Raw genomic sequence first — 16,901 nt, 5'->3', positions numbered from 1 at the left:
TTTCTTGAAATATAACCTGCATCGATAAAATTTACAAATCTCTTATATGCGTTTTTTGTTGCATAGATTTACATGTATTTTGAAAAATGTATTGTGTCTGTATTATTATTTTAACTAATGTTTTATAAAAGGCAATTTGAAAAATGGTTAGCGTTTAGCTTTTTTACGTTACATATGTAAACGACTTTACAATGTTGAGAAATGGCACGGGGCGTATAGTGTCCGTGGAAATGGGGACATGGAACAAATCGTAAACATGAGAATAAAAACATAGCGCGTAGGAATATTCTCAATGAGTTGTCTGGTAAGAACTGACTTGATTTTGTGTCAAACAGACAAAACAAATTATATTGCGCACGCGAAATGGTGATTCTGGAACACAAAGACATTTAGAATACTTTGTGGAACACAATATAGTATACTGAAATTTATGGTTGTGGAACAGTTCATTTTTTCACACGTGCAGTATCCGTAGGTCAGCAAGATATAATTAATTAAAACAAAAACAAGGATACAGTTGAATTGAGATGCTTAAGACCCGTTTAGATTTAGATGATGTTATTCAAAACGCCCGTTAGAAAAGCGACGTATTATGGGAACTGCTCTGGTCGGCATACATCAGGATATCTAGTGGATATAAAAAAAATCGGATCATCAATATATAGCTGATTACATGTCTGTTTATTTTTTATTGCTATTGTATACAGACATTTCATACATGAACGACAAATTCCTGTTTTAAAATAATTAACTGATCGACCGTCCGCGCTTTCGCGGTCCGTATTCGTAATGAAAATAAAGATACAGTAGGTTAAATACCCATTCTAAAGTTGTTTAAAATAGACAATTGATCTAACTGATGAAACAAGTATTCTTTTTACAAATTTGTCAATTATTACGCGAAAACATGTTTGTTAATAAAAATTCGAGTTGGCGCGAAAAACGGACTGAAGGATTTTGTAAGAGGTGTTCCGAAAAACGAAATCGAAAGTACTTTCGTTTTGGCGACGCCACTTAAAATTTGTTGATATTTTATTAATTAGTTTTTTTAACGTCTAAGCGGTGGTGAGTGCAAGTTATATTGATCGTTCAAGAGTATTTTGAAACCTATAAGCACATTTAACAGGTTTTATATGCTTGATGATCCTGCGTCTCATTTTATTTATAATTATTTTGTCGCAATCGAATTTATAATAAAAACAAAAATAACAAAAATACCATCATCATCATCATCATCATCATCATTATTATTATTATTATTATACTTATTATTATTGGCACTCTTAAACATATTAAATATATTGTTGTTATGTGATCATCATGAAAACCATCTTCCTTTACATCAAATTACCAATAAGAAGAAATTTTATAATTTTATTATTAAAATCGCATTAAAAACTATATAATCAATATTCTTAATTATTCCATTTGTCCAAATATTAGCAGGTAGCACAACAAAATGAACCCTTATTATGAGGACACTCGAGGTCGAGACATGAAGGTAGGAGATGTGATGGACATTACTCAGGAGGGTAATGGAGGGGTTATGAAGAAACTAGTGAAAGCAGGGCTCAAAGATGAGAGTTTTCCAAGCTTTGGGGATCGAGTGACGTTCACTTACGATGCTTACATTGGAACAGAGATAAGCCAGGACAAAAAGTTTGATTCTACAGCGGATAAGGGGGAGATGTTCAGTTATGAATCATTAAAAGGTAATGATCGTTAAAATCACGCCTGTTACCAAAAAATTTTTATATATTGTTTTTTTTAAATAATCTTTCTTAGCAGAAAAATCAGTATTTAGTTATTTGGTGGTTGAAATACAGTCTGAGCTAAATTTAAAGAAGTTCTTTTTAAGGTTTGAGAAATTTTATGATATGAAATGGTAATATTAGTACATTAAAAAATTTAGATTAAAAAAAATATATATTCTATAATTGATTAGTAAATTTCAGAATTAACATAAATAGTATATGGGTTACCGGTAAAATAAAAATTTGTAAAGGCTAATTTTAGTTTTATTAAGGCACTTTCTGTAAAAAATCATTTTGTTTTAAATTTTACAGGAAAAATTATAAGGGGCCTTGAGATGGGAGTGCTGACTATGGAGAAAGGGGAACATGCTATATTTACAATTCAACCAGAATACGCCTTTGGTGAGGCTGGGATACCTGATAAGGTGCCAGGAAAAGCAGTTGTCACATTTGACACCAAAGTCATTGATATTGAATGTAGGTAGTGATATTAGATTTGCCAAGTTTATATATTAATTTGTTTAATAATATTGCTGCCTCTGGTAGTGTGTTTTGTAACGATATTGGCCTTTAGGGATCTAAAAACTATTTATTATAATCTGACCATATACTTTTTCCTCTTTAATAGAGACCCCTTAGAAAACAACCATTTATTATTGAAAAAAAATTAAATACATACATGTAGTTATTATACCCAAATATCTTAAGCTATTAAATTGAGATATATGTTTTTATCTTAATTGAGCATTCCAGTGCTTATTTTCAGTTATTGTGGTCACCCTTTGCCAGTTGTTGTTTGTCATGAAATGTCACAGTTAAAGGGACCTTTTCACATATTTTGGCATGTATTTAAGTTTGTCATTAAAAGCTTTATATTGAAAAATGCAAACATCGGATCTCAAAAGCTCCAGTAAAAAACAAGAATACAATTAAAGAAAGAAAAAAAAAGGTAACCCTCAACTGGGCTCAAACCACTGACCCCTGGAGTAAAAGTCTAACGCTTAGACTGCTAGGCCATCTGTAGTCTGTACTAATACAATGAGTGATTTATTTTATACTTTATATAAGCAATCTTCGTAGTGTCACAAAATAAAACAACAACGGAACTTTTCAAAGTATTGAATAGTTTCGCGTTGCAACACTTGAATATTCTCAGCTTTTTAAATCGTCAAAAGATGCATATAATGGATATTTTAGAGCATGGTAAATGTTCAGTATTGCTGTTTCCTCACAAATATCGTAACTACAGCCAAACTTTGAAAATTTGAAACATTTTTTTTTTAATTTGTCAATTTACCAAAACCTTAAAAGGTCCCTTTAAAATGTCAACAATACTGAGGCTTTATTGCATGCAGTCTTGATGGAACTTCCTCATACTGTTTGCCTCGACAATCTCTAACCCAAGTTGGAATTGTGGTCATGTCAAAAAAGTTGGACAAATCTTAGAAACACTAAGCTAGAGGCCATATTTATGACTCAATCTTGATGAAACTTGCATATCAAAATTTCTTTTAGGTCCTGATTTTTCAAATGAGCAGGACAAATCCATCGTGAAGAAGGTTATTAAGCATGGTGTTGGATTCAATCAAGCCAACTTTGGATGTAAGGTGACAAGTAAGTACATTCAGTTTTGATACAGATATGTTCTGAGAATAAATATGTTTTGTCTTGTCTTTACCAAGAAATGTTTGTCATTTACATGTAGATGAAAAACTACACATTTTCTTCATATTGATGCATATGTTCATGTAAGACGTGACTTGTGATGTCATTGGAAATGTAGTCAGTAATATACTGATGCTAGTAGAAATTCATGCTAGTGTGTTATAAAGCATTGGCTACAACTTTTAACAATTCAGCATGACTGACTCTTGCCTTCTCACTTTGTCCAAATGTCCTTAACATAGTGGCCATGTGTGATGAACAGTGGCGTAGCTGCTATAAGGCACAGATGGCCCGGGCCTACAATTTTTTTTAAGATGAAAAAATAAAAATGCTTTTACTTCGAAAAACGCATTTAAATGTTGACCCTGAGGGGGGGGTGAGGTGTTAGAAATCTGCATTTCATATTGACATAATCCTCAGACGATGGATTCTGGTCCTGTTCAAAGGACATATCTTCCAGTTATCAACTTTACTTCTTTCTATGTGCATAGATTCTAGCTCGTTTCTTTTCACGTGACTTTCTGTTACAAGTTTACATAGATCTACATGTAGATCTACTTGTCTCCCTTTCAACACTACAGTAAGTTGTAATCGATTATCATTGGATTTTTAAGAAACATTCCAAATTATGTTTATGACTGCAGAAAATTTAAATGGAGCACTTGCCCCTGTATCCCGATCCATTGACTGAATCCGAGTTGGTTCGGTCCATTGATGCCGAACAAAAATGTGCCATTATAGACATGCAGAAAGTATTATTGGAAAGAATTCCCATGGTTTGGCTTGTGAATAAGTGGAGTGTTACACTTTTAATTAAATGTTTCTCTGTTCCATATTGTTTTAAAATTCAGTTCTCTGGTATAAAGATACAAATACAGTGAAATTTAGTTCTCTGACATTGAGATAAAACAGTAAAATATCAAAGAACAACAGGCCAAAGTCTTATATTTTCTTATCCCCCCCCCCCCGGTTTTATGCATCATATCCGGGCCTACAGCTAAAAAAATGCTAGCTACGCCCCTGATGAAAATCCTTCCACTTCTAGAGAATATTAACCATTTATGTATTTTGAGGTGTTTGTAGTCCCTTAGAAATTTATATTTGATTGAAGACCTTTTTTACTAGATTCAAGTTCTAAAGGCTTTATTTCCAACTCTTAGATACTGATGAGCAGCAAACAGCATAAAACCTGAACAGAATGCGAGTTACTCGCAGGCTGTTCTGGTTTTATGCTGTTAGCACATAGCCATTTTCACTTTGCTTCTGAGTGGAAACGGGTTAAGAGCAGACACACATAAAAGACTCAAACATTTGACCTTGAATAATGACTAGAGCTTGGGTGATTGACTAATGCCTTCTGGACACCATAACAATGACCTAAATATTGTAACCATTTTTCATGAAAATCCTATAATGGTTGTAGAAGATATTGACCTGACATGTAAAAATAGGCTACAACTTTTTACATTGAAGTATAACATAACCTTGGGCGGGCATGAGTGACTCTTGTCTTCTGCACATGGTCACAATGCCCTTAACATTTCAGGAAAGTTTCAGTTTTATGATAATTCATGAAATGGTTCGATGGTATGGAGCACAAATGACAAACAGTTTTTTTAACTTTCTTCAAATGGTATAGGAGATAAAGAAGACAAAACTTAAATTGAGGCTTAAACCTTTGGCCCTTTAGTATGAAGTTACCTTGAGCAGGTATTGTCTCAATCAGTTCCCTCAATGTTTAAACAAGTTTCATGACAATCCTTTAAAACCTACATGTATAGGAGATATGGAGCAGACAAAAAAGTGCTTCAAGCAGACAGGCGGTCAAATGGCATTTCTACAATCACCCTTACCCCTTTTCGGCTGGGGATTATAAATAGAATTACAAGTAAAACTTTGATACGAAAGGGAGCAAAAGATGTCAAACATTACAGTGATAACAATAAGCTGTTGTTATTTTATATAAATTTGAAATGACTTCGATCAGAGTTGACACCTAATGTATAATGCTATGATATTTAACAAGATAATAGTATCATGTTGACAAGCTATGGATACTTCTTGCTTGATTCAGTTGACATAAGGTGTGAATGTAATGGCCACGTCTATTATGACTGGAAAGAGAAGACATTTCTACTTGGTGAGGGCACAGCAAAGGGAACAGATGTACCTAAAGTTGTTGAGGTGAGATGGTGTTAAATATGTTAAATTGAATTAAACTAAATAAGGTGCTGTTAAAAACACATTTTTCATACCCCAAGCTTAATTGAGTAATTGACATATAATGATGCAATTTCAAATGATCATGGATTGTTGCGTATCATAAGTTATGATGTTAATTTGCGAATTTGTGATTTCGTCATCATACATTAATAATTACAAAAGTATGCCCCTTTAAAGTTGTTTAATTATGCCACTTTGGTAAAAGCCAGCCATGTCCTGCATGGTGGTCACGATGTCAGTATACAGATATAAAGTACAATAACCTTAAAAATGGCTCTAAATTTGATTTTAATGTTTATATCAAACTAATTTATCAAAACTATACTAATATCTACTTTTAAAATCACTTTCTCTGAAACTGCAGTGTTGTTTTTGTTATGTATAAGATAGTAAAATGATATTTTTTTAATCCTGCCTCTGTAGTCAAAACGGGCAATCCCAAATGGGTTGCATTATTTTGTATCAACATCCTACATATAATGACAAGTAGCGTATGGTGGGGGTATTCTGCCTCACTAATGTGACAAGCTCTATTTTGGCTTTTCTTTTTTTTTCCATAAATGACTTCTTCTTCAATTCTTTGTATTGACTCTCATTCTAGGAATATCTGGACACATGGAAGCCAAAAGAGACGTCTCGTTTGAAGGTGAAATCAAAGCATGCATATGGGGAAGCGGGTTGGCCAGAACAAAACATTCCCCCAAATCAGGATCTGGATTTTGTTGTGACCATGGGCGATTTTGAGCGTGTAAGATTACCATTATTATTGTGCTTTTTTGACAGTAAGTTTTAAGACATAATCTTAAAAAAATAAAATTTTAGCAACTCATTTTCGGACACACAGATTTCTACGCATAATAAATGGCCCTTATGGTAATTTTTGGAAAGTAAAATTTTATCAGAATTCTTCACACTTGCATTCAACTGTTGACATATACAGATTTGTTATTAAAGAGACCTTTGTATAGTAAATTGGTAATTTGGTAAATTGATAAAATTGAAATAAAAGTTTGAGATTTGCACAATTTTGTTATATTTGTGATATTTACCAGAAAATAGTAATACTGAACAGTTGCCATGCTCTAAATTATCCATTATATGCATCTTTTGACAATGTAAAACCTGAAAATAATAATACAGATATTTCATAACTTGCATTTCTTTTTGTCAGGTACTTGAGTGGTGGGAAAGTACATTTGAGCAAAAACTGAACAGATGTGATGAATTCAGGACCAAAGGAAATAATTACTTTAAAGTATGTGCTACCCTCTCATACATCTGTTTTATAATTATTTGTATTGCCACTGTGGATTGTTTGTTATAATATGAGCCTATATGAGTCGTGTTCTGAAAAAACTGGGCGTAATGCATGTGCGTAAAGTGTCGTCTAAGATTAGCCTGTGCAGTCCGCACAGGCTAATCAGGGATGACACTTTCCGCCTAAATTTGATTTTTGCTGAGAAGAGACTACATTTAAACCAAAATTGTCAGATAGTGTAGCTCCAGAAAAGACTGCACTTATCTACCTTTGCAGCATGTGGCATTAAATCATTTTCACAATATTTGGCTCATCTTAAGGTTCTTCTGTGACACAACTTTATAAAATTATTGTAGAAAAAGGAGTATGCTCTTGCAACTCGGTTTTATGAGGAGCTGATAGAACTTGCAGAAAATGAGATGTGCATGACAGGAAAGGATGAAGAAAGGCGTGTTAAGGTCCTCACATGTGGTATGGGAAGGTTAAATTCTGGCACAAAATTGTTATTGTGAATAAATTGTGAACTATGCTTTGCAGTTCTGTTTTTATGTCCCCCACTATAGTAGTGGGGGACATATTGTTTTTGCCCTGTCTGTCTGTTGGTCTGTCTGTTGGTCTGTTTGCGCCAACTTTAACATTTTGCAATAACTTTTGCTATATTGAAGATAGCAACTTCATATTTGGCATGCATGTGTATCTTATGAAGCTGCACATTTTGAGTGGTGAAAGGTCAAGGTCAAGGTCATCCTTCAAGGTCAGAGGTCAAATATATGTGGCCAAAATCGCTCATTTTATGAATACTTTTGCAATATTGAAGATAGCAACTTGATATTTGGCATGCATGTGTATCTTATGGAGCTGCACATTTTGAGCGTTGAAAGGTCAAGGTCAAGGTCATCCTTCAAGGTCAGAGGTCAAATATATGTTGCCCAAATCGCTTATTTTATGAATACTTTTGCCATATTGAAGATAGAAACTTGATATTTGGCATGCATGTGTATCTTATGGAACTGCACATTTTGAGTGTTGAAAGGTCAAGGTCAAGGTCATCCTTCAAGGTCAGAGGTCAAATATATGTGGCCCAAATCGCTTATTTTATGAATACTTTTGCAATATTGAAGATAGCAACTTGATATTTGGCATGCATGTGTATCTCATGGAGCTGCACATTTTGAGTGGTGAAAGGTCAAGGTCATCCTTCACAAGGTCAAGGTCATCCTTCACAAGGTCAAGGTTATATATAGGGGGACATTGTGTTTCACAAACACATCTTGTTAAAGAATTACTGGTAAACCATCAGTGTTAGTCAGAGTTGTCAAATATTATCTTAATAATTATAATTCCAGCCAAAAAATATGTGTTTTTACTGTTGAAAAATTATTAAGTCGAAACAATTTAGTTTTCAAACTCATTTTCTTAAATACTATGGAACTGATATTTTTCTTTTTCGTGGTATTTTTGAATTGTTTGTGTTGGTAGTTAACCAAAATTAATTCAGGGCCAGTATTTACCAATTAAGACTAAGGTCTCATAATTAAGTATATTCTTACAACTGTAAAGTTATAAAAGTATAATAGTGTTTAAGCAAACCAACAAATGTAAATATTATTCACCTGTCAATAAGGCCTTTAAAGGACAAGATTGAAAACTATCAATACATTTAACTCCTACCAGTATATTTGGTTGTTGACCTTGAATTGTGTCTGTTGACCTCAATCAGTCTTTGAATACAAACTTTGACTTTTGACATAAGACATATTTAAGTTGGGACACTCGGACACAAGCAAATTTATTTGACAATCGATCAGTACTGGACAAAATAATGCTTTTCATGAAGTGTTAGGATTGATTCCCTATATTTTACCTTGGACCTTTTCTCTGTGAACTTTGACCTAGAATCTGATACTTTTTGCAAAATATTGCAGAAACAGAAACTATTTATACTGAAAACCTTAATTCCATTGAACATTTAATGATTACCTTGATCTGTGACATAGGGAGTGGATTCATGTGCGGAATACTGTTGTTCAATCTTTTGAACTTTGCAATATATTGAATGAAAATTCATATACCGGTAATCAAGACAAAATTAATATATTCTGCACAGAAAGTGGTATGCCTGAATCATATACTATAATTTGACATATCACCTTGAATGTGACCTTGAATTTGGATCTGGTTCTTAACCAAGACATTTAATTTACCGATAGTGTGTTCACATAAAAGAGCATTCTTTCAGTTAAGCATATATATGTTCATTGATAAAAGTGTGCAGTGTTTACAAAACTGTAATAACAGTATACATGTATCTTAATAAAAACATCTGTAAGTGTTAACCTGAAATTTATGTTTAAAAGAGAAATAAATACATAAATAGTTAAATCTGTCAACATCATGTGACATGCAGTTTGAATGATTTTTGTTTCTTGCAGGGCATCTTAATCTAGCTCAGGTTTACTTAAATCAACCAGAGTTGTGCAAAAGTGATGAAGTGATAAAATGTTGTGAAGAAGCCCTGAAACTCGACCCAAAAAATCTCAAAGCATTCTACAGAAGAGGAATGGTATGTATAAAATTATAAACTTTATTGGTTGTAAAGTTTCAAAATGTTTTTTGTTTAATTAAAATTTATAACTATTCAACTTAACTGATGGGGAGTGGAAAGGTATTGTTTTAAGGTTTAAATGTTCAAAACTTTAAAATGTATTTTAAATCTTTTATTTTATATTATTTATAGGTTTTTTATTTTATATTAAAATTGAAAAGTGTATGACTTCTTTATAAAATCAATTTTTTGCAGCTAGTGCATTTATAATGTGTCTGAGTAATAAAACCTCCAATGAAGGTCAGTATTACCAGCTGTATGAAAAGTATACAATATGATATTCTATAGGCGAAGTTCGAGCGCAATCCAGAAGATGCTGAAAAAGACTTCAGAAGAGTGCTTAAACTGGAACCAAATAACAAGGATGCAGAGCAAATGATTAAGAAATGTCAAGAAGGCAAAAAAGATGCTAAAAGAAGTGAGAAAACGCTGTATACACGAATGGCTGGTGGTGTAAAAGCAAATGGGGTAGAGTACTATGTCATATAAAAAAAATTAATTCTGTACTTGAGCCTGATAGCATTATCAAGTCTGAAATTTACTTAATTCTCCATTTTGTGTGAGGCTCTGATACAAATAAAAAATGTATGAATTCACAATTAAAATACATGTATATTTTGTTGCAGAACTTATCATCGAGCAATTGTTTATTGTCTGTAGAAATTAACTCTATGCATGTCATATTAGAATTAATTCTAACTCATTGTTGTCGACTGAATTTAATATGAATTAAATAAAGCAGATTTTTCAACTTATATGCTTTTTTAAGATCAATGCTCAATTGTCTATCTGTGTCTCACAATGATTTTGTTTCATTTCAGGACAGTGACAAGCAATCAAGATAATCTTTTTGTTATATGTGTTGGTCTTTATTGGTGTTGTTTCCTAAGAACATGATTCTGAAATATTAGCTTTTGAGTCCAGTGATCAATGAATAATGTTGGCTTTGTAAAGGTTTCTTTTTTTTGTCTGATCTGATGTATTATATTACATTACATTAATACATATCACAGTATGTTTTCTAAGATGTATGAAGTATAATATTTAACCATTATTTACTTTTTCACATTGAAGATTTATATATTAAAATGATTTGTTACTGAATATATTGAATATATAATGGCATACATGTCTCCTCTTTCTAAACAATATCACTTCACTGTTTCTTATGCCTTAGGATCATAACAAAGTTCCATGAATGCTTCATTCTGAAATGAAAGTTAACATGTACCTGTATAAAAATTCTTTGTGAGGCATTTTTGAGTTGTGTTATTTTGAGTCTTTTTAAATAGCCATAATTTATTGCTTATTTATAAGTGGCATTTTGATGTTCTTTTTTATGACCCCTTTCGAAGAAAAGGGGGCATATAGTGATCGGACTGTCCGTCTTTCCATCACACTTTGCGTTTAGGTTTCGAAAAATGCTCATAACTTCAATGTCCCTTGAGATATAACCTTCATACTAGTATTTGGTATGCATGTGTATATGGACAAGGCCTTTCCATACGCACAAAAATTTTGACCCCTGTGACCTTGATCTTGAACTTAGGGTTCGCGTTTAGGTTTCAAAATCAGTGTTTAGGTTTCGAAAAATGCTCATAGTTTCTATGTCCCTTGAGACATAAACTTCATATTTGGTATGCATGTGTATATGGACAAGGCCTTTCCATACGCACACAAATTTTGACCCCTGTGACCTTGACCTTGAACTTAGGGTCCGTGTCTAAGTTTCGAAATCTGCGTTTAGGTTTCGAAAAATGCTCATAATTTCTATGTCCCTTGAGATATAACCTTCATATTTGGTATGCATGTCTATATGGACAAGGCCTTTCCATACACACACAAATTTTGACCCCTGTGACCTTGACCTTGAACTTAGGGTCCGCGTTCAGGTTTCGAAATCTACGTTTAGGTTTCGAAAAAAGCTCATAACTTCTATCAAGCGTTTATAGGGGGCATAAGTCATCCTATGGTGACAGCTCTTGTTTTATGTGATATTAGACATAACAATATTCACAAACTAGTAACATTTGGGTATCATGTGTTTGTATTCCTGGTTGCATTCTTTCTATATATGGGTACAATGTTTTTAGAATATTGTTGTCGTCTATTTCTTATTGCCTTCATTATACATTAAATATAAAAGCAGTGTTTTTGTTTCTATCTATGTGAATTCATACTTTCTGTACAATTTTTATGCCCCCGAAGGAGGGCATATAGTGATAGGATGTCCGTGTGTCTGTCTGTCTGTCTGTCTGTGTGTCTGTCCTGCTGTCACACTTTGTGTTTAGGTTTCGAAAAATGCTCATAACTTCTGTGGCGCTTAAGATAGCAACTTGATATTTGGCATGCATGTGTATCTCATGGAGCTGCACATTTTGAATGGTGAAAGGTCAAGGTCATCCTTCAAGGTCAAAGGTCAAATATATGGCTTCAAAGCGGCACAGAAGGGGGCATTGTACTTCTGACAAATGCATCTCTTTTTTTTATTTTTTTGTGGATTTTAATTGTAATTTTTATCTCGCATAAGAAAAACATGTTCAGTGAGTTTTGGGATCACCTTTTTTGTCTGTCACTTGTCAACTGTGGTTAACATTTACTTTGCAAACAATCATGAAGTCACATTTATTTCCCAATCTTTATGTGATTTGGAAGGCAATTTGTCAAAATGATATTCCGGCCTAGTAGAAAACTGGGAAATGTGGGTTCAAAAACAAGGTTAGTAGGACAAATTACAGGAAAAGCTTGTGAGCACTGTATCAGGTCCATTATATGCATCTCATGATTCTAATAATGTATTGTCCATGTGCTATAATGATTCTGGCGAAATGAATAACATAGGGCGCAGGCGCACAAGGGCCTTTGGCCCTATTGTTGTTTTCCTAAGCCTTAACGAATGGGGGGATATTAAGGTAGCGCACCCATAATGATTTCCCATGATTTCTTCGAAGATTGAAGAGCCTGTGAAAAGTTGCCGTGGCCGAGGGGTTAAGGCGATAAACTTGAAATCTTTTGGGATTTTCCTGCGCAGGTTTGAATCCTGCCGACAACGCATACTTTTTGCGACGCGTTTCATTTCTTTTCTATTCTAATTTGATTTAATATAGTATATAAGCTATGTTTATTGTTAAATATTTTGCAATTTTTATGCATATTTTTCAATTTTTATGTCCCCCACCACTATAGTGGGGGACATATTGTTTTTGCCCTGTCTGTTGGTTTGTTTGTGTGTTTGCGTCAAACTTTAACATTTGCCATAACTTTTGCAATATTGAAGATAGCAACTTCATATTTGGCATGCATGTGTATCTCATGGAGCTGCACATTTTGAGTGGTGAAAGGTTAAGGTCATCCTTCAAGGTCAAAGGTCTAATATATGGGTCAAAATCGCTTATTTAATGTACACTTTTGAAACATTGGAGATAGCAACTTGATATTTGGCATGCATGTGTATCTCATGGAGCTGCACATTTTGAGAGGTGAAAGGTGAAGGTCATCCTTCAAGGTCAAAGGTCACATATATGGGGACATAGTGTTTCACAAACACATCGCTTGTTAAAATTAAAACAGCCTTATGGCTACATTGGGTGATTTACTGCTGAAAATACGAATCATGCATGTTGCATTTTAATTTTTATTTCAAAACGTAATCAGTAAATCTGTCTATTTCTTGGTATTTTTGCTGTATACTGTGTATCTTTAAAAAATATTACTTAAATGATACTATTTTGAATTTTATGACACTTTGTTTTTAACAAACCCGATTTTTACTAGGCTGAAACCACTTCCATTTCATGGCGCTCTTCAGTAGATAACAAGTTATAAAAAGTAAATGTCTGTAAAAGAATACTTATTTCATCTTGTTTAAACTTTAAACATCTTTACTGCCCATATTTGGAAAGCTGGAAAAATTATGGAACTTTCATATATCCCAGGGGTGCAAATAAACTGTACAAAAGCCGAGCGTGGAGTGGTTTTGAAAAAATCTGTATATTTTTTCATAAAAGCACGGAAAGCCGCCTTAAAAATTTGCATGTAGTTCAGTGAAATGATGCTGATGTAGAAAATAATACATTATATTTGGATAGGTGCCCATTATAGGTGTGCTACCTTAAGATTACTTGCCATGCTTGTCTGTCAAAAGTGTGGTCTCCTTTCACAATCTCTTTTCTTTTCAGGATTATACTGTAACTTGGTGAGAAAAAGAATCATTAAAAAGCCTTTTTTTCAAACAAAACCGATTTAAATTGCTGGAAGGTAAATAACTTTTAACAGGGCATCAATCTGTCTGTCATTGAATTGCCATCCTCAGGCAAGCATTAACTTCTAAGACATCATTTGCGGTCACATTAACGCTTGTAATAATTTTTTTCAAGAACTGAATAGCTTGATTTCTAATTTCTTTACTGAATGAGCTGTCCGGACAATCTGACTAATTGGCCTTATCACCAACAATAAGATGCTATTTAATTGTTATGAACCCAACACAAGTAGGATATTATCTTTAATTGTAATTCTTAAGGAAACAAACGACTTCTATCCATTAGTGTACTTATGAATTTAAATTTATAATTGGGCCTTTCTCTGTGAAAAGGGGGTTTAATGCATGTGCATAAAGTGTTGTCCTAGATAAGCCTTACAGTCTGCACAGGCTAATCAGGTACGAAACTTTCCACTTTATTGGTTTAAAGAAAATTTCTTTAAAGCAAAAGTAAAAATTTTGCAAAAAGTGTCATCTCTAATTAGCGTGTGCAGACTGCACAGGCTTATCTGGGACAACACTTTACGCACATGCATTAAACCCCCTTTTCACAGAGCGTGTCTTATTTGTTGAAAAGCAAGATGATGCGAACACCAATTAAAGCATATACCGCAATCAGGTTATCATAATGAGGTAGTTTCCCATTAGTTAATGTATAAAGAAGTAAAGTCATGAATATTTATGAGTATTAGTTTCCATATGTGGATCCATCAGAAAATGAATGATTTGGACAGATTGACCAATTTGCATGTTGACCAGTTGAATTGAGTCATTCATTTCCTGACAAACTCATAACGACAAAATTGCTATACATTTTTTGAAATACTGTATTTCTACTGTATATAAATATATGCACATCTGTCATACAGAATGAAATGCACGAAAGTGCCAAAACTGCATTGCTTATTACAATTGGGAAGATTGTATTGTTATTACAATTATACTGAATTTTTAAACCAAACATGTAAAAGCAATTTTGACATGAACACAATAATTGCTAATGTGTTGTATAAAACAAATACCATAGTAGATGATAATGCCTAGCATTTTATTTGAATTTACTAATTACACAAATACCATTATGTACACCTATGTAGAATAAGATTTAGACACAAAGCATAATTATGTAGTTTCCAAGAAAGCATTGCATACAGTGTATGTGTAAAATACACAACTGTAAATGAGACATAAAAACACTTAAATTATTCAGATCATATGGTATTAAAATAACCTTAAAACAACATTTAAAAAAAATTATTTTATACATAATATATAATTGATTTACAACTCGTAATATTTTGACATAAATTAAAATTATAGACAAAGATTTCTCAATATTCCTATACGTACAGGGCATTTCTAAGTGACAAATATTTATTTATGTTGATCATTTATTTAAACAATTGATCAATTTGTTGTTCAAAGTTCATATTTGTACACATAAACCCATTTATGCCTAGTGGACTCTCACATCCTTCTAAATTGGATCAATTTATTTCCGAAATTAGGGATGTCTATTATATTTATTTCTATATTTAGAATATTTCTTACAGAAATTCCTTTAAGCTAACAGCGCAGACCCAGATGAGACGTCTCATCTGGGTCTACGCTGCTTGCCAAGGCCTTTTTTCTAGACGCTAGTCATAAATGGATTAAAGCAAATATGTATAAAAATTGAAGCAATTATACAAATATAACAAGATTAAAAGATTCATCTGAAAAGCAACAAAAATGCTACATAACCGGTAGGTATCTTTGGTTCAAACCCAATGATTGCCAGCAAATGATATGAGACGAAAGGCATACATATTTCTGTATGAAAATACTCCAATTAGTTTGGCTCCGAGAATACTGGGCTTTATGCATGTGCTTTAGTGTCATCCAATATAAGCCTGTTCAGTCTGCACAGAGTAATCTGGGGAAACGATTTCTCAGAAGAGACTTACTTTCAACTAAAATTCCAAAAGCGGAAAGTGTTGTCCCTAATAAGCCTGTGCAGACTGCATAGGCTAATCTGGGACGACACTTTTTGCATATGCCCGGGTTGTTCTTAGAACGAGGTTCAAATCTATTTTTATAATAAGATCCATGCGCCTCAAATATCTAAATAGATTCTTAAAAAAAAGAAGGAGCCAAACAACTGGATCTTACTTAAAAATATTTAATATTGCACAGACAATAATATAAAACAGTGATTGTAAGACCAAACACATCTCCAATACAAATTCTCCCATTCATTAATGTTTATATTATCAATATATCTGATTATCATATACAAAAAATTGAATAGTTAAATCGGTGATTAAAATTATGAATAGAACCCATAATTGTAAAATAATGAAAATGCATTCTTAAAAATTATTTTGTTCCAATATATTTTACCACCTGTAAAATAAATTGGTCAATAATGACAAAATACATGCATTCAAACAACCCTTATACAATGACATACGTTTGGCATTGAAAAATATTGTATTCAAACATTAAATAATATACATGTTAAAATTCCTATACTATTGCAAAAAACAGATCAGATAAACTGCTAAGAATACTTCTTTAAAATTATGTGATTTGGTCCTAAAACGGCCATTTAAATGCAACTAACAATTATGAAATGGGCAGTGCTCTGTGAAATGGGGATTACATGCATGTGTGTGAAGTGTCATCCCAAATTAGCATGTGCAGACTGCACAGGCTAATCTGGGACGACACTTCACACACATGCATTAAACCCCCTTCCACAGAGCACAGCTAAAATGTAATCCTTAAAACTGCGTGTGCAAAGGGCAAAGCAATACAAATGAGATCATGTGAGCACTTATAACCTTCACAGTTGTTGACATACCAAAACTATGTAACAACATTCCAATAATCATACACGAGAAATGCACATAAATGTAATCATGATTGTATTTATATCAGAACCACAGGGTGTATACAATTTTACAATAAATATCAACAAAATACAGACATGAAATATATTCACCATTAGGCCATCATATGAATATTTAATACTTAACTTCAATCAGAAATGGGGAAAAACATCAAAACAAATAAAATGTGTTTTCTTTAATTAAACGTTGATATTAAAAGAAATGCACAATAAAGTAAAATTGGCAATTGATAAGAGAACCT

General features: G+C 33.0%; 2 protein-coding genes across 4 annotated transcripts in view; both read left to right on the top strand.

The window, feature by feature from the left end:
* The window catches only part of LOC127851305 (peptidyl-prolyl cis-trans isomerase FKBP4-like), a 319,376-nt gene that overhangs the window by 32,771 nt on the left and 269,704 nt on the right, over positions 1–16,901 (top strand). The window lies entirely within an intron of this gene.
* LOC127851370 (peptidyl-prolyl cis-trans isomerase FKBP5-like) lies at positions 953–11,654 on the top strand. The gene is made up of 11 exons (XM_052385107.1): positions 953–1,065; positions 1,444–1,712; positions 2,067–2,231; positions 3,270–3,368; positions 5,494–5,603; positions 6,244–6,390; positions 6,814–6,897; positions 7,257–7,371; positions 9,333–9,463; positions 9,794–9,973; positions 10,327–11,654. The coding sequence occupies exons 2-11, from the start codon at positions 1,460–1,462 to the stop codon at positions 10,348–10,350; spliced, it is 1,308 nt and encodes a 435-aa protein (XP_052241067.1). The 5' UTR covers positions 953–1,065; positions 1,444–1,459; the 3' UTR covers positions 10,351–11,654.

This window comes from Dreissena polymorpha, chromosome 1, assembly GCF_020536995.1.
Source record: "Dreissena polymorpha isolate Duluth1 chromosome 1, UMN_Dpol_1.0, whole genome shotgun sequence".
Taxonomy (NCBI): domain Eukaryota; kingdom Metazoa; phylum Mollusca; class Bivalvia; order Myida; family Dreissenidae; genus Dreissena; species Dreissena polymorpha.
Note: the sequence above shows the minus strand (reverse complement) of the source record. Positions and strands in the feature narration are given on the sequence as shown.